This window comes from Microtus ochrogaster, chromosome 8 (assembly GCF_000317375.1).
Source record: "Microtus ochrogaster isolate Prairie Vole_2 chromosome 8, MicOch1.0, whole genome shotgun sequence".
NCBI classification, from domain to species: Eukaryota; Metazoa; Chordata; class Mammalia; order Rodentia; family Cricetidae; genus Microtus; species Microtus ochrogaster.
In genome coordinates, this window is record NC_022015.1 from 7,886,114 (window position 1) to 7,908,762 (window position 22,649).

General features: G+C 51.0%; 1 protein-coding gene across 5 annotated transcripts in view; it reads right to left on the reverse strand.

Moving 5' to 3' along the window:
• Plekha7 (pleckstrin homology domain containing A7) overlaps positions 1-22,649 on the reverse strand; it is a 51,035-nt gene that overhangs the window by 1,813 nt on the left and 26,573 nt on the right. For 2 of the 5 annotated variants that reach the window (XM_013347695.2, XM_013347694.2), the window contains 15 exons: positions 22,349-22,429; positions 19,070-19,138; positions 18,817-18,897; positions 17,773-17,922; positions 17,173-17,274; positions 15,383-15,491; positions 15,026-15,252; positions 11,973-12,161; positions 11,768-11,885; positions 10,683-10,786; positions 9,668-9,868; positions 6,948-7,103; positions 3,926-4,059; positions 3,017-3,156; positions 1,325-1,435 (listed from right to left, as the gene is read on the reverse strand). In XM_013347695.2, the coding sequence (XP_013203149.1) occupies positions 1,335-1,435; positions 3,017-3,156; positions 3,926-4,059; positions 6,948-7,103; positions 9,668-9,868; positions 10,683-10,786; positions 11,768-11,885; positions 11,973-12,161; positions 15,026-15,252; positions 15,383-15,491; positions 17,173-17,274; positions 17,773-17,922; positions 18,817-18,897; positions 19,070-19,138; positions 22,349-22,429 (1,962 nt within the window). In that variant the 3' untranslated portion in view covers positions 1,325-1,334. Of the gene's footprint in view, positions 1-1,324; positions 1,436-3,016; positions 3,157-3,925; positions 4,060-6,947; positions 7,104-9,667; positions 9,869-10,682; positions 10,787-11,767; positions 11,886-11,972; positions 12,162-15,025; positions 15,253-15,382; positions 15,492-17,172; positions 17,275-17,772; positions 17,923-18,816; positions 18,898-19,069; positions 19,139-22,348; positions 22,430-22,649 lie in introns of those variants that run through there. The other 3 variants (XM_026781202.1, XM_013347693.2, XM_026781201.1) reach the window with 3 other exon arrangements.

The window sequence follows — 22,649 nt, forward strand, 5'->3', positions numbered from 1 at the left end:
TTCATGATGCTCCTCTGCTCTGCCCCTCTTGTGGGCCATGGTAGACCCAAGCCAGCTCACCTCCTCCTGTTCTTGGACTGGCTGGCTGCGGGCTCTAAAGTAGGGACAGTCCAAAGCTGGAGGGTCCAGTGCAAAGTGATGTCCTCTGCACCCTCTTCTGCAGGCCCACGGAGTTTCCGGGATGGCCCAGATGAGCCCGCTAGCCAGCAGTCATGGAGAATGGAAGTTGTGGGTTCACACCAAAAGCGTCTGCACCCTGACACGCGCGTGTTTCTACTCTTTAGGAAGTCCCTCAGATGTCTGGGCCTCGTTTCCTCATCTACACACAGAGTGAAGAGAGTCACGGGGCTGTTGTAAGCACCAGGAGATACTCAACACAATGGCTAGCAGGTAGTAGTCCCTCAACAAGGTCAACCATAACCCAGTTAGGGTATAGACGGGAACTCTGCGAAGTGACTGCGAGGGACCTCTGGTGTGACCTCAGTGGTCCAGGTCTGGATACAGACGAGGCAGCTGCCCCAGGCCATGAAATCACTCCACAGCTAATGGTTACTGGCCTACTGGTTCCCGGGGGCTCCTTCCTGTCTGGGTCAGACACTCACTTAGTGGAGTTATACCAAGCATCTTGACGGACTGTGGTCCTGGACTTGCATCTGTCTCTTCCCTAAGACACTCAGTGACTGATACAGTCTCAGGCTTTGCTGTATGAGGAGACCCCTCGGGGTCTCAGCTTGCCTTCTGTAACTCTGGACTTAACAGTTCTTCAGTCCCTTTGGGAAGGCCACCAAAGAATGAGATGTGATTCTTCTTTTCCTTGGAGACTGGCAGTGTGCCCTATGCTGCTCTTTGGGGCATCAAGCTGCCGTGGGAAAGAGAAACGGGCAGGAGCGGCAAGGGCCCTAGCAGACATGTCCGATCCATGGCCCACAGAATACATGTGATCCAGGACGGCTGTGGATGCAGCCCAACACAAAATCCTAAACTGACTTAAAATATGAGAAGTCTTTTTTTTTTTTTTTGCAGTTTTTTCCCTTGTACCTCAACCACACAGTAATAAAGCCAAAGGGCTGAAAACCACGGAGATATTTCAGCACGACAGCACCTTTAATGGCAGCCTCTGTTGAGGCCTGAGGTCAGAATACTAAAATGCGAATCACCTCCAGCCACCTACCATCTAGCAGGTCCCCCCCAGCGGCCGCAGTGCCAATGGAAGGAAGCAGCAGCAGGTGGCATTGCAGTCAGCTCAGCAGCAACGGGAAGGCGGGAGGGGCATGCTCAGACTACGGGGTGCACAGCAGCAGGACAGCCAGGCAGGGGCTCTTACTTGGAAGGTGTTAGACAAAGGTGTAGTGCAGTCCGTTGCTTAAGGGGGGGTAAGGTGGCACCGTCCTGGCGGACAGGGGGGCTTTAGGCGGGAGGAGGGCCAGCTGCTGCACTAGACAGAGCACACAGGAATCACACAGTGTATTAGAGTGACCTGTCCACCCACACCACCATATGCCCTGCTTGGCAGGACTGTGTGGCTTGGCCCCACGGCCCCCAACTGAGGGCTGCTCTTGGGAGCAGATCCGTGGGGCATAGCTTGCCTGTAGTTTCTGATTCAGGGGAGAGAGCAAGAGTGAAGAAAGGTATAGATTGGGGAGTAGGGCAGAAGGTGTCAGGGCTAAGGTCATCAGCTGTGTGGGAGGAGTGAGAACAAGCTGGGAATGTAGCTCAGTGACAGTGGGCCAGCCTAGCGTACAGAGGCCCTGGGTTCATCTCCAGCAGCACCTAAGATGTGGTGGGGGCAGAGTGAGAGCAAGCGCAGCTGTGAGGAGGGTGCCTGGAGAGGAGGGGCAGCCTCACATGAGGGGCTCGGAGGCTGCCGAGATGAGCTCTGGGGACACCAGCAAGAGGGTCTGCTTGAGTCCCAGTCACAGAGCAACACAGACCACTTCCAGCCCCTTTACGTGTCTCGGACAGAGCAGGGACAGCAGAGATCTCAGAGGCCGGCTTAGTCTGCTTGGTTTCAAGACATGACCTCAGTGTGGCCCATGATGGGCTTGAACTCGCTGTAATCAAGGATGACTTTGGAGCCCTGATCCTCCTGCCTGCATCGCCCTAGCTGGGATTATGGATGTAAGCTAACACACAAGGCTGGATTTCTGGAACTCTGGAGGGTCAGGGTATGGGGACAGAACAGGTCTCTCCTCATTAGTCAATCATGGGGCCTCCCGAAGTGATGTCAAAGCTGCTCCCCACACCAGACTCCTCAGGGCCAGCAGCCACTTGGTCAATCGGATTAGAGAAGGCACCACTTTGGGTCCTCTGACCATCCATCCGTGAAGTACACCTGGCCAGAGGTGCCATAGAGACACACAACAGCCTCTGCATCCAAGGACAAACTACACGGGATGGACAGTGAGGATACCACAGGGAGGCAGATGCTGGTGAAGGAAGGAGCCCAGGGTTCTTTTTCTGGGAGGCTCTTGTATTGTTTTCTTTGTGACAGGGTCTCACACTGTAGTTCAGACTAGCCAAGCCTATAGCATGCATGTAGCAATCCTCCTGCCTCAGCTTCCTGACAGCTGGGATCCCAGGCATGAGCTTAAAGCAGCCTTCACACACCACACAGCTGTGTGCTGCTTCTACACCATGGTGATATTCTTTTGGGTAGGCTGGCAAAGCCTCGGTTCTTGAGTCCTGCTTTGTGCCACAGGGTAACTGGCAGGGTTGAGTGGCTCTGGCATGAGGACCAAGGAAGGGTTTCTAGGCAGGAGTTCTTGCCCCACGAGAAACGCCCGCTACAGCATCACTTCTGTTCCCTTCTTCCTACGGAAAGAAACTCGAGCCCTGCCCCCTTGGTTCAGAGCTGGCCAATACAGAGCAGAGTGGCAGCTCTTCTCCTGCTTGGGTCAGGCAGGACAGAGAACACACCCTTAACTGTTACTGTCTGCTAACTTCCTGGCTCTAGGACAAGTTATACTGGGAGCAGCCGGCAGGAACTGTCCCCAAAGGTCGGCACCCACAGCCTTACCTGCTACCTGCTTGCTGCGCTGAGAGGCCTCTGAGGCCAGGGCATAAGAGATGTTGATGATCCGCTCCTGTTCCTGCAGCTGCGAGTCCAGGTCAGCCAGGCTGTTGCGGTCCTGGCCTGGGGGCTGCAGGTTACACATGCTGTGAGGACAGAGAGAAAGCGTGAATCTCCGCACCCTGGCCCTCAGCCTCCCCTGTGGAGTGTCTCCCCGGCTGTGGGGAGGAGCGTCTTCAACACTTTGGGGGCACCAGATGTGCGTTGCCTCCTTTCTTCACAGACAAGAGTGTCTACGTCTCGGGAAACCCACAGTGAACATAGCTCCGTTCCTCCTTGCAGGCTGGAGACTCCTGATCCATCCAGATATGAAGTGGGTAATGGAACTCTGAAAGGGAGGCTCACAGGCCAGAGAATTCACTTCCTTGAGTCCAATGCTCAGGGTTCAGGAAGTATGTAAAATCCCCAGTGCCCTCAGGACAAACTGAACCCCATCTATGGAGTCTGTGTGAGGAACACAAGCCCTAGTCTAGCACCTCCTGGGTTGGCCTGGCCCAGCTATGGATCTACAACGCAATATGGACACAGATGTTAAAAGAACCATCATTGGAGGTGACCTCAACTGAGTCTACTTCACTAAGGTCTGGCTTGATGGCCCACACTTGCCCGTCACTGGGGACAGATCTGAAGGCATGGACCTTGGGCAGGGACCCTGTACAAGTTCTCCAGAGCCTTCAGATGGCTGAGGGAGTATGCTCACCTGAGAACCTGCCTAGCCTCTTCAATCAGAGGAATTCACTTGAAATAAAGCCTAGCAAAATATTGACCAGTCAGCCTAGCCTGGCTCTCCCAGGGCTGAGCTATCACCTGGATTGGGTTTGTGAGACTTCTAGGGTTGAGCAAGCAAGGGCTGACCTTGAACGAGCGAGGATATTTCGGATCTTCTCAGCTTTCCGGTACCGTGCCTGCAGCTCTTCAAGGCTGGGTGGCTCCTCGGGATCCAGTTCCACGTACCGCTCAGGGATGGAGACCTTCTCTGGCTTAGACAGCTGTGGGGAGGATCGGGTAGTAGAATGGAGGATAACCTCAGATGCTCTGATCTGAGATCTGTCTTTTCCACCCTCCCACCCTGTGACAAAGCAAACAGAGTCCACAGAGGTGAAGAAACTTGCTAAGATAAGATCATCAAATGAACCAGCTGTGGAATCAACAACTTGACCCTGGGTCTCACACCAAAGCAATGCTGTACTTCCTGCTACACTAGACAGCTTTCTAGAGGCCAAGGGGAACAGCAAGGCGAGCAACACGGAGAGCATCTCCCGGGAAGGACGAGATCCCTAGTGCTACACCCAAGGCCGTGGTGCTCTGATTCCAGCCACACCCACTCAGCGGGAGCTCCAGTGCCCTTAACAGCTAAGGACCTTTCTTCTGCCCTTTGTAATTCAGAGACCCGGAGGTGGGACACCCTTCAGAAAACCCTCCATAATGGATGAGTGCTGGGTCAATGGATGGAGGGAGGGGAGTCCCTGCCCTGCAAAAAACGCTTCAGACCTGGGCTGTATTTAACCCCAGCACTAGGGAGGCAGAGACAAGTGGATCTCCAGACTACAGAGTGAGTCCCAGGCCAGCCAGGGCTACCTAGAAAGATCCTGTCTCGAAACAGAAAGCAACAAAACCCAACCAACCAACTAACCAACCAACCAAACAAACAAAATGATCTATAGTCTGGCAGCAGAGAGACCACCAAAGCTGATGGGAGACATTTCCTGTCTCAAACACACTTCTGAGTCTGGGGGCATACAGATCAAACTGCGCTGACTGGAAAGTTTAAGCCATCAATAACAGCATGTGACTGGTTGATAAGCAAGGTCATTTCCACACTTCTGGGCAGAGTGGATTTTCCACTCACCTCAATAAAAGTGTCAGTGGATGAAGACAGGTGACCCTCTTTTCAGTTCTCTGCCTCCTTCCCCTCAGCCTGACTCTGCACGGTTTATCTCTGTCACCTTTACTAAAGGCTCTCTCATCCTTTCCTCTGGGACAGGGCCCTAGAGGCACCTACCTCATCCCTAACCTTAGGGGGTGTCACCCAAGGACAGAAGTGATTCTCTAGTTCCCAGGTGACAAGAGCTCTCCCCTCATACTACCTAGAGTCTCAGCCCCCCCAGCACCCTTTCCTACAGGGATGCTTAACTTGCGCCAGAGACAGATGGCTCAGCAGGTAAAGGTACTTGCTGCCAAGCCCGATGACCCAAGTTTGATCTCGGGGACCCCACATGGTGGAAAGAACCAGTCAACAGGCTGTTCTCTGCCCTCTATACTCAAGGGTAGATGGTTTACAACCACAGGTGCCCACACACGCGCACATACACACTGAATTTTAAATTTAAAATAAATAAATAAGTAGGTAAGTAAGTAAGTAAATAAATAAATAAATAAATAAATAAAAAAGTAAATGTAAAGGTAATCTTGCCAGCACCAACCAGTCAGAGTCCCTGTTTTCACCGGCAGTCTAAAGCTCTGAAAACATCTGATCGCACTTTTAGGGCCATTGAAGGCCGTGACTTTCAAAAACATAACCTAACTTGCCTCAAGGCAGTTTTCTTTGCGCTTGACTGGGTTGATTTCAGTCTCAGTAACAGAACTAAACCCACATGGCCCTTCGCTTTGTTAAAAGGCGGCAAGAAATATCTGCTATTCCCAACCAGGACAGATCTAGAGGAAGGAAGTGGATTGCATTGTAGCAGGATTTAGGTTAGAGATAAAGGACATTTTCTCTGGGCTAGCGGGCCAATTAGGACACCAGAGGGCATCCTTGCATTGCCAAGGCAGCACATGGAGGTTCTTTGTGAATGAAAAAGTCCAGCCTGTTGGCTTCCGCTGCTAAGGGTGTCAGAGAAAGGCCTGGTGGCAGGAGGCTGGCCACGGAGCAAGAATGAAGAATGCAGTAACTCAAGCATCAACTTACCTACACTGTTTTTTGTTCTCAGAGCCCCCTCCCTCATGAAACCCTAACCATTGGCAGAACCAGCTTGTAAATGGATCTGCCCTGCCTGTTGGAGACAGAAGGGCAGTTCTGTGTGCTCGGCATATGTGAGAGCCAGGTTCTCACACACACACACACACACACACACACACACACACACACACACACACTATAACAGTGGCAACCCCCCAAGGAGGGTACTTAAGACTGTCTCGTGTCAAACAGACCTGTGGAAGACTTAAGAATCCCACTCAAATTCATACTACATATGGGGAAAATGCAGTAAGCCGAGTCCCAATACAAAGGTTTGGGGACACTGAAAATTCATACAGCCGTCTTCCATCTGCAAAGATGTACAGCATACCAACTGTGTGCCACCCCAGGGCTAGGGATGCAAAGAATCAAAGCAGCTGCAGACACTGCCACAGACAGACGGTGAACAGGGATGTCTAGAGACTTGCCCCTTTCCTTTCTCTTGCCGAGTTTTCCTTGGCCTGCCCTGTCATGAGGCAAGTGAGCCACTAGAGGACACCAGAAGCATTCAAAACCAAAACTCTCCACTCCTGGCTGGCAATGTCTTCGGTGACGTTTCAGACCGGCCCTGTATTTCACGCCATGTATGATAACTACAGTCTGCCTAACAGGCCATTTGCATAGGCCACCACTAGTGATCCGGGGAACATTCTCTAAACCTCTTGGGAACATGCTGAATCACTTAATCCCCCCACACCACCATTAAGGGCACAGGGTACAATTTGCTCCCAGATAGAGAAACCGGCTTAAACATTACTAGAAAACACTGATGACTTTATGGTCTCAAGGCGCTATTCATGTATGCACCTTCTTGGTCCACAGTGAAGTCGAACCCCCTGACTGGGTGAGACTGCAAGTCAGGCTAGAAGCCTTAATTCCATAGCTTCTCGGAAGTGTGAAAGAAGCCCCCATCCTCACCTCTCTGCTGATGTCCAAATCATAGTCTTGTGGCTCTAGGTCCAACTCCATGACAGGTGTGGCCTGCACTTTTAGCCAGCCGTCTTCTCTGTCTTTTCTGTCCCCCTGAGCAGCCCGCTCCAGCAGCTGCAGGTCAAAATCTTGTTCTCGCTTCCACTAGCAACAGAGGAGAGGGTTAACCTCACTTCCCGATTCATCAATGAGCCACACAGGACCCCGAAGCCTGGTGTCCATGAGATGGACCTTTGAGACATTAAGCAAGTGTCGGAGCCGTGTGTGTGTCACTGAAAACAAGGCCTCTGCTCGGTCCTGTGGCCTCTTCCACACTGCTGGCCGTGTTTTAAGACCTGAGTGTTCAAATGTGCATCCTTAGGGAACTGGCGGAAGACCCATGACTTTTTCCTCACAGTGGTCCACAGGTATCTAAAACGTTCCCAGGTATAAAAGGGTGACCCCAGAATGACCTGCCCCATCCAAATTCCCCTCCCCAAGGTCTTCTGGCTTAGGAGCTGTACACTCCAGGAGCACAAACAATGGGAAAAAAACAAGTCCTTCACAGCCTTCAAGCTCTTGGGGATGAACTCTACAGAGCTCTCAGCAGGACTGATTCGGAGTGCAGAGACCTGTATCCCAGCAGGGGGAGGAGTTCAGTTCCCAGGAGTGCAGGGACCTGTATCCCAGCAGGGGGAGAGTTCAGTTCCCAGGAGTGCAGGGACCTGTATCCCAGCAGGGGGAGAGTTCAGTTCCCAGGAGTTGGCTGGCAGCCAGTGTAGCAAAGGACTGGGGAAAATGGTAACCGCTTGAGATAAGACATTTTCCTTAAACTAGAAAGGGAACTAAAACTGACACTAAATGTAAGGCCAGATGCACCTGCCCCAAGGCCATTTCACACTGGCGACTCTGTGTTAACAGTCTCTTCACAGGAGGGGAAAATCTACCCAAGAATGTCTGCCCAGCTCCAAGATGGCTTCCTGTTCCGCCAGGCCTCTGACCTGAAGGGCTGCCCTTATGAGGGTGGAAGGATGGATATTTAGGCATCAAGCCATTGCCTCTGTCTCACTCCATTTACCTCACAAGGCCCTAGCAGCCATGGATGCTTCACACCCCACCCCACCCCCAAGACCGTGGCCATATCAGCACGGTCCACACATTCATGCACAAGCTCAAGGTCTCCCTGTCAAACCAATCCAGTTGGGTTTGGTGAAGGTTTGCCAATTACAGTTGGGGAGAATTAGGCCATTAAAGTTCAGGGATAAATTTACTGATTTACAAAGAAAACACACATTTTCTTACACGCTCACAAGTGCTCAAATAGAGACAAGTCCTCATTTAAACCCAGCCTGATTGCTTCCACAAACAGCAAAAGCTCACCACACTCTGCAAAGTGCCCTGGGGAAGAACCACGCCAATCCATCATAGAAAGCAATATGTTTGTTTATTGGCGTTGATGAGACTTACACAAGCCTTTTTTTTTTCCTTTCCAAAGAAAAATTACAAGGTATTGGAGTTCCGGTTCTGAGATACTCTCTACATTTCCGACAGCACGTAATAGAAAGTCAGGGTTACCCCATATGATACTTACTTATAAAGCTTAAAGTTAATGGGTTTGTAGCTTTTAAAGACATTGTTCCAGTCCTTTGGTGACAGACAGTTGGAGAGGTCCTCTGCATACAGTTTGCTTTGTTATTCATTCAATTACTACTTCTGAATTGCAAAGGCTTTTCCATAAGGAATGGTGTGATGGAATCAGAGGAGTTAAGACCAAATGGCCCTAGACTCTGTAGAACATACATGTGTACTCTCTAATGTTCACGTCTGCTGTCCAGTGTAAGGCATGGAATCTGATAAATTCCCAATGCCCCGCCCTCTGCTAATGATTATGGTCCCCACAGAGCAGCTTTTGGGATGGACGCATTATCAGTAGCTGGCCTACACAAAGCTGGGCGGTGGAAAGAAAAGTCACACCTAGAGATGTCCACTAGGCTAGGGAGACAGCTGCTAACACAAGCCTGGTCAGAGACAGCACTGGCCGGTTAGAGAAGGCCAGTGCCAATCGGAGCGTCTGTGAAGACAATCAGGCAGGATTAGAGGCAGTGAGCGGCGACACTAGAAGCGAGAGAGCTTGTGCAATGAATTAGGGAGAGCGGACAGGCTAGAGGGCTGGGGAACTGGGGCTCCAAACCCAAACGCCAAATGGAATGTCTCCACAATGGGCCTAAGGCAACCATGGGCAGGTAGCACACCAGCCATCAGGAGGCAGCACCGAGCTCCCCAGCCCTCCTGAGTACCCGAGTGCTCAGCACCACAGGCTGTGGGAGACAACGAGCACCTCAGGGTTGGGGCACCAACCCTTCCTTAGTCAATTGCCTCCCCCGGCTCCAGTATCTGCTGGGGGGAGGCTATGTGGTTGACTTGCACATAATCTCTTTCCTCACCATCTTCCTCTCCTCCTTCAACCCTACATTCTCAAGTCCTTAATTCAGTCGGGAGGCCCCTCCCACTTAGCTTGGAGGATGGGTGAGACCTCTGTCACTAGAAACCTCCCTATTACTCTGATTCCGGGTCATCCTCTGGCCAGCTCACACGTGCAGCTGGGGTCGTGGACAAACAGCCCCTCGGGATGTTCTTTCAACCATATAGGTCACCCTGGGAGGTGACATGTGTACACTTGGGGGACTTGGGGGAAACTCTGGCCTCTGTCCCAGCCCCATCTAACATACTGAGCCAAGATCTCCAGGCAGTGGCTGGCTGAGGTATCTGGCTGAGAGCAGGCCCTGTCTCTCTCCTTGGCTCAGGGTCCTCTTGCGCTCCCGGACCAAGGCCTTCTGGTGTCGCTTCATCCGCTCCAGCTGTTCCTCCGCACTCATCTTGCCCCGCTGGTGGTCCCCTGAATACAGGCGCTCCAAGGCACTCTTGGGTCTCTGCAAAAGAGGTGAGACGCAGAGTGGATGGAGCTAGAAGCACAGCTGCTTCCTGCTTTTAGCACAGGGTCTCAGGAAGACCAGGCTGGCCTCAGGTTCGCTCTGTAGCTGAGAACAGTCTTAAACTCCTGATCCTCCCACCTGTACCTCACAAGTGCTGGATTACCGATGTTGGCGATCAAACCTGATTTCTGCAGCACTGGGGATGAGTCAAGCCCAGGGCCTTGTACATACTAGGCACATACTCTACCAATTGAACTGCACCCTTGCCCTCTCCCCGCTTAGCCTCTCTTTGCAGCATGCTACACGGGCTCGTGTCAGCCACAGAAAATCACTTCCTCTCAGTACCCAGTGCCCCCACACTAATGAGTCTTCTGGGCAGAGGCAGACGCTGAGGCTGGGCCTATCCAACTGAGCCAATAATCTGCACTCCAGGACGGACCTAGGGTACAGGCTTCTTGAACTTCTCATGACCCTGACAGGTTTGGTAGCCATCAGAAAATAGAGATGGCAGCCCAGTGGTGATGGCACATGCCTTTAATCCCAGCACTTGGGAAGCAGAGACAGGCAGATTTCTATGAGTTCAAGGTCAGTCTGGTCTACAAAGCAAGTTCCAGGACAGCCAGAGCTACACACAGAGAAACCCTGTCTCGAAAAACCAAAAGGGAAATAGAGATGGCAGGTTAGTGGCCTTCTTGGTAAGCAGGGGAGGGGGGCGTGACAGAACCCTAAATTCCCCAAGGCTCACTGGTCACTGCACACCCCAAGGCCCCTCCCACTGAGTGTGAGTCCCTCCATATCCCCGGCCACTTACAGAGAAGGTCATACTGCTGTTTCCGGCATTCGGACCCCTCCGGAGAGTGACGTAGGGAGCAATGGTGGATGACTGCTGGAGCCTGGATGTGGAGCCCGAGAGCCCTAAGCAAGGAAGGAGAATCAGGTGGCTGTGGTACGGTTCAGCGCTCCCAGGCCTTCCCTAGCCACCCCACTCTCCTGAGGGCCAGCAGGCTCCACTCATAACCCACTTGTCTTGCTCTTTTCTCCTTGAGCCTAGATGGGGCACCCCAGAAAGAGAGGAAGCTTGGCCTGAGGGTGGCCTTTGTCCCTGTAGAAGCTTTGTGATAAAGCTCTGCTCCTGGGCAGAAATGCTGGGTGTGGCAGGTGAAAAGGGGGGTACAAGAACATTCACCCCTCTGCTTCAGTGGGGAATCCAGCTAGGGATGAGCAGAGAGCCCAGTTAAGAAGATCATGGGTGTAAGAAAGGATGGACTGAGTCTTAGGCTGACGGTTCTCAGCGCTCCAGCCTGCAGTCCACAGCGATCTGGAGCCAGAGCTCAGGACTGTCCGCTTCCTCTGTGATCAGCTAACTGCACTTGTTTAATTTCTCTCACCCTCAGTTTCTTTCTTTTTTACTTATTTTATGTGGATCAGTGTTTTGCCTGCATATATATCTGTATGCCACACGGGTGAGCTATGGACAGTTGTGAACCACCACATGGATGCTGGGCATTGAACCGGGTCCTCTGGAGCAGTCAGCACCCTTTAATCACTACGCCGTCTCTCCAACCCCTGACTCAGTTTCTTGATCTCTAAAATGGGAGTCATATCAGCCCCTGCCTACCAGTGCTATTGAATATGGGGCTAATATAAAATACTTCGACAGTGTCAGATTTTAGGGCAATCACTATTGTTGCTCCTGGAAATAGGAAAGGGAGGAAAAACAGACTACTCGAAAAGAAAAGAGGGGGCTGTGGGTGGAAGGAGGTGGGGCCAGTCCTCCCTTCTCAGCAGTCACAGTTAGACCCAAGCTGCAGACTGAGGCCTGGATCTGAGGCCCAGGTAGGGGCTATGAGTGGTATAGTGTGGACTGTGAAGGGCTCCACAAGGGTCTTGCCTTACCTCTGCCTGGCAGTGTCTGGTACCTGCTCTCAGAGCCCACGAGGCCCAGGGAGGGCTGAGGCACGTCCCCACTGAGGCTGGCCAGCTCTGGCTCGCTCACATAGGACCGGAGCTCCACCTGCGGACAGAGTCTGAGGCTATGAAGTCACTAGTGTCACACCACCCTTCCCACGCTCCACGGGCATGCTCCGTCTTTTCAGCTCACCTTCGAGTCGCCATTCACACACTGGCCCTGCTCCCGGTCCCTCTTTCTTTCGTCAGACTGTCGCTTGAGGCCCCGTACAGATGTGTGCCGTATGACGGTAGCTTCCTTAGGCAGAGGTGGCACAGCTGGGGGCTGGTCCTCTGGGCTGTAGAGTTCAGGAAGTGGTGGCCTGGGGGGTGCCTCGTCTTCCTATTCAGAAAGAGAACCAGACTCTGTGTCCAGAGGGATGGAATTAAAGTGGGGAGGAGGGCTGGCTGTTACTCAGCATTGCCACACGCTTGACCACTTCAGGGTCACATAACCATCCAGCCAAGGAAGCTTCTGGGGCCACTTCCACACCAACTGCTTTTGATCCAACATGCTTTCTAGTTTCAAAGTGTTACCCAGTAACAGTGTGTCCCCAAGTACTGCACTTGGGTCCTGGATCTACATCCTTGGCAGTGTCAAATGACACTGGCTTCCCATGTCCTCCAGAGGAGGTGGGAGCCTGACCACCTCTCCTGAGATGATGACAGCACCCTGGGGAAGAGACATCTACCAGCCCCATGTGGTCAGCCTGAGCAGACTCTGTGGCTCGACTCCTGGACTTGGGTCCTCTGTGTGGGGATCTGCTCACCAGCCTGCACCCTCCTGCTCTTTCTCTGGGAAATAAACATTCTTACAGAGTCTCTCCTTCTTTCTGGCTCTGACACTGCTGTTCACTTCCTGGGAGGCAGGGAACAAGACCAGGCTCGTTGGTACTCGATGTGCTCGGCTGGTTCTTAGGGGCTGTGGATCCTTTACGCTAGGAGACCATGCCTGATCGCCATGAAAATTCATCCAGATGGCTGCTGTACCTCCTTCCTCCCTTTTATTTTCTTTTGGTTTTTGGAGACAGGGTTTCCTCATGTAGCCCTGGTTATCCTTGCACTCACTATATAGACTAGGCTGGCCTCAGAGATCCACCTGCCTCGGCCTCAAACTCAGTGCTGGAATTAAAGGCGTGCGCCATTACCGCCTGCCTTCCTCAGCTCCCCCTTCCTTTCTTCAGTTTGACACTTAGACACTTTTTAAAAAAAAATTTATTTATTTATTATGTATACTATAGTCTGTCAGAAGAGGGTACCAGACCTTATTACAGATGGTTGTGAGCCACCATGTGGTTGCTGGGAATTGAACTCAGGACCTTTGGAAGAGCAGGAAATGCTCTTAACCACTGGGCCATCTCTCCAGCCCCCTTAGACACTTTTTTTTTTGAGACAGGGTTTCTCCGTAGCTTTTGGTTCCTGTCCTGGAACTAGCTCTTGTAGACCAGGCTGGCCTCGGACTCACAGAGATCCACCTGCCTCTGCCTCCTGAGTGCTGGGATTAAAGGTGTGCGCCACCACCGCCCGGCTCCCCTTAGACACTTTTTTTGTGGCCCTTGTTTCTGTGTTCTTTGAAATTAGCCAATCGTGTATTTATTTATTAATTTAATTAGGTATTTTGAGACAGGGTTTCTCTGTGTAGCCCTGGCTGGCCTGGAACTCAGAGATCCACATGCCTCTGCCAGCATTAAAGGTATGTGCCATGATGCAGGGACCATTTTGTAAATGCTATTTTAAATGATAGTAAATTAAAGAAATAAACCAAGCAATAGTGTGGGATCCCTGTATGCACAGTGGGGAACACACAGAGGAGCTGTGCTCTCTCCTGGCCTAATTCAAGTGCTTAGGGATACAGACACGGGGAGCCAAGGAAGAAAAGGGTAAGGGAATTACACGAAAGCCAAGACCTGTGGTCCTCTTTTTATATCCTAATCAGTAGTGAGGGAATTCTGTTTCCTCAGGCAAATCTAGAACGGAATTTAAGAATCTCTGTCCCTCTGAAGAACTCAAGGTTCACAGTTTGAGGGGGAACTCTGCTGAACAGCAAGCTGCTCACTTGCACAGGGTTTCTCTGCAGCTTTGGAACCTGTCCTGGAACTCTCTCTATAGACCGGGCTGGCCTCACACTCACAGAGATTCCCCTGCCTCTGCCTTCTAAGTGCTGGGATTAAAGGCGTGTACCATCCAGCTCACTGTCACATTTTTACATGTTACCTTCAAAATGGATATTTTAATAAAGATTTCACACTATATTCAGGCGCATATGGGTATGTGCAAATGCCCTTGGAAGCCAGAGGCTTCAGATCTCCTGGAGCTGGAGTTATAGATGGCTGTGAGCCATCTGACATTGGTGCTGGAACTAAATTTCCACCCTCTGGAAGAGCAGCAAGTGCTCTCAATCACTGAGCCATCTCTCCAGCCCCTATATCCTTCTTTAAACATTTTTAACATTTAGTTTTATTTTCTATCTACGGGTGTTTTGCCTCATGGATGTCTATGCACAAGTTCTTGGAGTCCATGGAGGCCAGAAGAGAGCTCATCAGATGCCCCAGAACTGGGGTTACAGTCAGTGTTAGCTGTCATATGGGTGCTGGGAATGGAACCCCAGCCTTCTGGAAAAGCAATTAGTGCTCTTAACTGCTTAGCCATCTCTCCAGCCCCAGGACAGATACTTCTCTTACACAAATATAAATGTCTAAAACAAGCAAACAACTATATGAAATAGTAACAACCAGGGCTGTCAACAGTTAAAAGCACTGACTGTTCTTCTAAGAGGAAACTGAGGTAGCTCAGAAAAATGATGAACTTTTTTAAGAACCCAGTGAAAAGCTGAGGACAGGCTAGTACCTTCAGCGCTGTTTTTAACTCTGGCTGCCAGGCACCTTCAGCACATTGGCAGCCTCCTGTCCAGCAAGGCTGCTGGGGTCGGAGAAAAAGATCTCAAGACGGATTGAAAACCGTGATTCTCTCAGTGCAGCTTTGAAGAGTCATCACCCAAGCTGGGGTGGACTCTGAAACGATGCGGATGTTGGGGCATCACTCAAGTTGCTGTAAGTCAACCCTGCTTAAGGAAGCCCAATCAATGCATCAGTCACCAGGTACTGGGGTGGTGTCATTTCTTTGGTCTGCTGTCTGTGCCTTATACTTGTTCCTCTCTCTGCAGGAAGTCACACAGCACGCCCTCTGGCCCTAGCTGCCACAGCTTACCACCTGAGGCTTCGCCTTGGTTGGTGACTGAAGAGGGGACATCACTTTCCTCAGCTGGGGCGGGTGAGGTCGGTATGGCACGTAGGTCTGCAGCTGCGGGAAAAGTCGGACCTCCAGAGGTGTCCGCACAGGGCTGGTGGGAGGACTAGGCTGCAAAGCCGGCTTGCTCTCAGTTGGAGAGAGTGAAGGCACGGACGGGTGAGGGAACAAAGGCACCGTTTTCCTTTCTGAGAGGATGAACAGAAACGATACACGGTGGAATCAAGACACTGTTTCACCAAGGAGACGCAGCCTCTCTGAGAGCCATCCCGCGTGCCCACCCTGTCCCTGCACTCAGGAAGATGGTTGCTGTCTTACCTGGATTTTTGACAGACCCCACCAGGACTCTGTAGTTCTCTTTATTTGCACTCAAGCCTGCCATGACATCTTCGATCCTCCACAGATCCTTCTGTATCTGAGACTTCTCCTGGGAAAGACAGGGGCTCGTTCAGGCTCTTGGCTCCTCACCTCTGAGGATTTATGATCCCTCTTCAGTCATAGTCCCTCAACACAGGGGTGGTAAACCTTTGAAAACCTGCCAGGGCAAGCACCAAGCCTACTCAGTCTCCTTGAGAAGCAGACCAGTGAGGAATTCTGAGAGCAGTGTTCATCAGCTCACCTGGCCTACTTTAGCTAACTTAAAATAAATTGCCTTGAGCAGCACAGGACTCAACTCCAATGATGTACGCAACACCCCGTCAATTTCACAGAGACAGAGAGGGAAGAGAAGAGGGAAAGCCATAGGATCGGGCAAGGTGAGGGGAAGAGAACAGATTTTCAGTTTCACAAGATGGAAAATTCTGGAATGTGGCTGCACAACATGAGAATGGACTTAACACGGCTCTAGAGAACTCTTAGGATGCCTGGTGTGAGGGTGCAAACCCTTACTGCCAGCACTCAGGAGGCAGAGGCAGTCCTGCTTTACATAGCTGGAGGCTAGCCTGGGCTACAGGATGAAACGAGAGAGACAGACAGAGACAGAGACAGAGAGGAGGTGTGTTAAGGTTAGCATTTCAAGTTCAAGGTCTGGGTTATAAAGTGAGACTTGTCTCAAAAAACATGGCCTACAATAAACCTCAGCTACAACCAGAAATAACATTTGGGAAGATTTTACCAATGGCAGTCACTTAGAATGTTCAAGTGTTACACTACATACGGCGGAATGTCTCCAGTGAAGGGTATTACGGGAGGAATAGCAGCAGAACAGCATACTCTGGGGATTCTCTAAGGTCATCCTTGAACCAGAGGCAAGACTCTCCAGTGTCCTGGGCTCGTCTCTCAGAACCACCTGAGTGATGGATGACATTAGGCCCATAGGGGGCAAGAGGGACTCTCCAAAGAAGTTCCTTGACTTCCTAGGGCAACATCTGAGTCTACATCTGGGTCAGAACTTCATTGTTACTTAGCAAGCCCAACTCCCGGAGTGGCATAGCATGCTGTCCTGTGCACAAGAAACCTCTAGGAATACTTGCTGATTCAAATAAATAAACTGAATCAATGTTAGAGCCCCAAGAAACAGAAATAGACCTGAAGCAGAGTTGGAAAGCAGGCCATTTTCCATTTTTAAAATGTGAGGGTTGGGAGAGCAGCCTGCTGCCTACTGCAATAGGAGAACACAGGCCAGCTAGAATGGCCTGTCCTTTAAGCTAAAGCCACCTTTTCCAAATTGACCACAGGACACAAAAATGGGGGTCGCCCAGCCTGGCCTCCAGAAAGGCAAATGAGTATAGATGAGAGAAGAGGACCCTCCAGGGACTGAATTCCCACTCTGTCCTCAGGTCAAGGAGACTGCCAGAAGCAAGAGGAGGCCAAACTTCCTAGATTGTCCAGAGAATCCGAGAGAAACTTGCCCTGCATTCCAAATGCCTCCCAGGTGGGTATGGGTTCTGAACTGGGCTCCTCTTGCCTCTGCTCTTTTAAAGGACCAGCCCTTCCCCAAACACTGAGGGCTAGACATTGAGAGCAAAGAAGCAGGGGAACTGAGGTGAAGCTTCTCATCATGGCAGAAGGAATCCCCAAGGGAGAGCTTGGGGTAGCTGTTTGGCAAGCTCACAGCCTAATAGGAGGTTAGGGAGTCGAGGGAGGTGACAACTCTCTTTCTTGGTCACCTGGAAGAAAAAGGTTCTTCTGTGTCGTTCCTGCAGGGTCTGCTTCAGCTGTTCCACATCCCTCTCCAACTTCAGGTACTCATTCCAGGCATTTTCCATCTCCTATTGGCCAAGAAAACACTTCTGGTCCCCAGGTCCCCCTCAGCCCAGTCCCCTCGAGAATACCCACCCCCCTAACCTGATAACTACTAGGTAAATGGGAAGGAGAGGCTTAGGCAACCTGGTGGAAAGGAGATGGAAACAGGTAACCCTGGCTACCTGTGTTGCTCACTTCCTACCCCAAAACAGGTTCCCCCCGTCTGGTAAAAATGCCAGCACCACATTGGATTGACAGCTGCAACAGCGGAAATGCTGACATGCTGGAGAGCACTGTGCACAGACTAGACTACAGCCTGAAGACTTCTCCACAGAACTGGCCCTCCCTCAACTATCCTGATGGGAAGAAGCTGAAGGAGAGGTGAGTCAGACATGATACCCCTGGATAACCTGCCACCAGTAGGCAGCGACAGGTTCTCACCCATGGCCTTCAACTCAACAGCAAGGGTGATGACAATACAGCCCCCAGGGCAAGTGCCTATCACCTCTTCACCCTCCACATACCGTAGACTCTCTGCAGAGCTCTGCCCGGATGTGGACGAGGTCCTCCTGGAGGAGTCTCTGCTGACACGTGATCTTTTCCAGGTGCTGTGGTTGGTCTCGGTATTGCTCTGTCTGCCTGTGCAGCACCTCCAGCACGGACTCTAGCTGGTCCTGTCCCAGAACGGGCCAAGAAAACAGGATGGGAGGACTGTCCTCCCCAGAGGAACCAAACAACTGAGACCAAAGAGGCCAGAGCTGAGCTGGAGCTAAGACACAGGGCTTTAGACAGCAGCTTAGACTGCCTCATTGGGCAAGTCTCCAAAATCTCCATGCCTCAGTTTTCTTATCTACAAGGTGGGTACAGAACCTTTTGAGTCTTTATAGATTATATAGAAACAAATGAAAGAAATGACAGAAAAATTTTGCAAACTCTTCTGACAAAAAGGCATGGCACAGATCTTCAACACCATGAATATGTCTTATTAAAATACAAGAAGGAAAAAAGTCTCTCTGAGAGTCTCATGGTAGCCCCAGCTCACTCCTGTCTTCCCATCTAGACTTGCAGCCTTCACAGCCCAGATCCCTGGGGAAAGGAACCTGAGGAAGTGAAAGGTTTTGCCCATTGTGACAAGGGCCATTCTCTCCATGGCAGACCTTTGGGTTCCTCATGTCAAGGACAGGAGACTCAGATCAAGTCCTGGGGACACCCTCAGACAGAAAAAGGACTGTATAAACTAACACCCATTTTATTTATTGTTTGTGGTTTTTAAACAGGGCCAAGCACTGCATAGCTGAGGATGACCTTAAAATTCTGATTTCCCCTGGAGTCTACCTTTCAAGTGCCAAGGTTATAGGTGTGTGCTAATCACCCCTGGTTTATATGTGATGCTGAGGATGGATGCTGGGGCTTCATGCATGTTAGGCAAGCACTATATAACCTGAGCTACATTCCCGGCACCTCCTGTTGGCTGATGCTAACACGAGAGTGTGAACGCTGCGCCAGCAAAGGCAAGAGTGACTGCATGTCCCTCCGCCCACCCACTACAAAGCAAAGATGATGCGTACTTTATTCTCCTTGAGAGCTCGGATCTTGTCTTCCAAGTCCTGGAGGATCCTGTCTTGTTCACAGAAAACACTCAACTTGACCTATAAGCAAGAACAAGTTGGAGAGGACAGGGGTGGGGTGGGGGGAGGTGAGAACAGGGAATGGACTCAGAAATAAAAGCAGAAAGCCTATGGGGAGAGCACCACGCGAACGCGAACCCTGCGGGTCTAGTCAGGAGGTGGCCGAAGAGCCAGCCTGGCACTGGTAACTCACATCAATGTCACTTTCAGCGATCTTCATCGGCTTCAGACTTCGATCCTTAAGAAGATCTCGGCCTGTCATCTGGGAGGTGAACAATTTTAATGATTAACTTGGTGGGTGGAGCCAAAACTCAGGAAGGAAGGTTAGTCCTATGGTAGATGGAGGTGGGAGTCTCAGCGGAGGCAGGAGGCTCATGGCAGAAGATGGGCAGAAACTTGAGCACTATCTGCATTGTTTTAACTTTCACTTTATGGAAAAACTGAAACCTTTTGATGACCCTAAGACTATTACATTTCTCAAATTAAAGAAAACACAGGTGCTCAAGTTACAGGGTTATCGGTTTTAAAGGTGTCTGCCCCAAGTGAGCATGACACATTTCTGTGGGTCTTCAGAAGTCTGCCAAGAATAAGAAAGGCCTGCTACCCTACCTAGGGACAACACAGGACTACACCCCACTGTCCAGTCTGTTTCTGGTCTCTGAGAAGCCCCCTTCCCCATGGACAAGGTCAGCCTTCATAACCCTATACTGCTAAGAGATCCAGCCAAAGGGAGAAGGTGCCCAGGTCAGGTTCACAACTAGACAACAGGTTTAGCTGCCTTACCATCTCAACAAAGCAATGAACAAGTCACCCACAGCCAGTGGCACATCCCTGTCCACATCCTTGGTCAACAGTAAGCAGGCAGCTTGCTGCCTCCCTGCTCCCGCTGACCCCCTAGCAGCTGACTCCAACTCTCTATTTCATGCTTCCATTTCCCTGAGGCATCTTCCTGCCATAGGCTGTGTAGGTGTGGGCTCCCAGGGTCAAGACAAGGCTAGGTTTAATGCATCTCAAACCATGAGCCCATCTCTCTTCTGTTCTGAGGCTCTGAGCAGTGGACACAGAGAACAGCAGGTAGTGTGTATGTGCTAGGCAGAAGGCCCCAGGATGGACAGTTGTTGGACAGATAGCTTTGTTTTCTCTTCACTCCATCTGGAAGGCCCAAGACGCTTGTGAGTCTGAATCAGGAGTCAAAATGCATTAGCAATCATTCCCTTCAGACTAACCACATCCACGTGCCCAGCTGTCCTACACCTGACCTTAGCAAGTCCAGGCCAATAGCAAATGACTACTTTTAAAGGAAATATTATTTGCCGGGCAGTGGTGGCGCACGCCTTTAATTACAGCACTTGAGAGGCAGAGGCAGGTGGATCTCTGAATTCGAGGCCAGCCTGGTCTACAGAGAGTTCCAGGACAGCCAGGGCTACACCAAGAAACCCTGTCTCAAAAAACAACAAAAGAAATTATTTATTTTACATGCATGGGTGTTTTGCCTGCAAGTGTCTGTGTACCATATGCATGGGTCTGTGTACTCATGGAGACCAGAGAAGGTACTGGATCTCCTGTAATTGGAGTTATAGTTGTAAGTTGCCACATGGGTGCTGGGAATGGAAACCGAGTCTTCTGGAAGAACATCCAGTACTTTTAACCACTGGGCCGTCTCACTACCCCCATCAAATGACTTCTTGCTTTGAGCTGAGGACTGATTCTATTTGGCCACACAGCAGAGGGCAGGGACTCTGGCCTGGTTTGTTTTGTGATAAAGCCTGACCTGGCTTAAGGGAAGGTGCTCACCAAACATTCATGGAATTTCTTGGGGTCTGTGTCAGAGTATATGTGCATACATGGATGTACACAGTTAGAATGTATGGAGCCCTGAAACAAGCCCTTCCAAGGGGAGGGCTGTGAGTCGGTCTCTTCTCTGAAGAAGCTGGCCTGGGCTCATGAACCAGCTAGAAATCACTTTCAAATTGAGATACATTCTGGGGATTTCCCCAGCAAACTCCTCCCCCGTTCCCCCTGAAGCTTTTTTATTGTGGATGTCTCTGATGCTTAAATAAGGCAGAGTCTCTGACTGAGCAGCACCTCGTTTACCCAGCACCATCAGGATGAAATGAGGTGTCCACACACAAAGGCGTTCTGAGAAAGCAGGTCTAAATTAGGCTTTCTGGTGGCATCCCCTCTGAAAGGGTGCCCTTCACTGCTGTCCTTAGTGCGACTCTGGAGCCAATCTTTTGCTCCCCCCACCTCCTGGGAAAGTCACATTCCCTCTTTTCTAAGGAACAGGCCCCCCTTGTCCTCTTTACTGTGCCATTTATAGGATGCTGGGAGCTAGGAATGCAAAGTCCTCATCTTTCTTTCTTCCCTTTGCGTGGGTCTGGTGCCCTTCAGGGTGTCCCTCTCCCAGGGCGCCTGTTATTGCTGTGGCGCTTAGAGTATCTGATAACAATGATGCTTGCTCGTTTCTCCTCTCCAGACCTCTTAACCACGTTAGGGGTCACTGTGGAGACTAAGATGTCTTTTCTATCCTTGAAGCCCAGCCAAGACCTGGCATATGGAGGAGATACGGAGAATGTTTGCTAAGTGAGTTCATGAACATGTCAAGATCAGATTGGCCAGTTTGGCTTCCAATGGAGTAAAGGTCACAGGCCACAGGGCACCAGCTTCCTAGAAGCTCTTCTACAGCTCCGAGGTCCCTCGGCTTAGCTCTGTTCCAGAGAAAGGATGCTCTAATGAATAGTCACAGCCAGAGGTAGTATGTGGCATCTAAGTTCCTTTTTTTAAAATTACACTGTGATAACAGTATTTACATCCACATAAAATGTCAACAAGTGCCCCAACTATCTGTCACCAGAAAAATCAAAGGTCTTGGGTCCTCATTCATCCTAAGGAATCTCTACGTGGAAAGAGACTCGGGGTTCATGGACCTCATTCCACTTCTCCACTACATCAGGACCTGACACCTGCCTTCCCCGCCTAGAGCCTCCCTCAGAATGTCCCAAGAGCTGTCTACATTGCAAAAGAGACCACCTAAAGGGTGGCTATCCAGTTCCAGACTGGGACCTGCATGCCAACACCTTGCCCTAGCGAAGGCAGAGACAGTGGAATCCATGGCCTCTCTATAGTGGTTAGGAACTGCTGCTCCCTCCCAAGAAACTCATGCTCGGCCCTATCTACATGGAGGCAGACACGAGAGGATGGAGACACAACACAAGATGATGGCAAGCCAGGCAAGCTCCCCATCCCTCTGCAACATAAAAGATGGAGCCACAAGACACCACAGATGAGCAGCTCAGCCCAATGTGTTGACCACAATGCTGAAGAGAGCTTTGGGTTAAAGAAAATCAACCGAAATGACTTGCAGGAAGCGTGGGGCGTCAGGAGAGCAACTGCTTAAGCAAGTGATGATGCCGGCACTGAGGCAGAAGCAATGGAATGGCCCCGCCTGGAGACACGGATCCGATCATCTTACGCTTCTCCCGGGCCGACAGCCCCGTGCTGACTTCTTCAGCACTTTGTAAAGCACGTTGATCAAAGGTTCATTATTTTTAATCTGTTCCGAACAGAAAGGCAAATACAACAAAACGTAACAGGTGAGACATCCAACAACACTTGAAGCAGCCACAGTCTGGGGGCTGGCGAAGGGGAGCCTCAGAGGGGAGGAGTGCAGACAGGTACGACAGCCTCCCAGCCGCCTGCCTCTGAAGAACAGGCCCTGAATCAGCTTTGCTTACTTGAGGGTGGGGGGCTGTGTAGGCTGACCAAGTACAAGG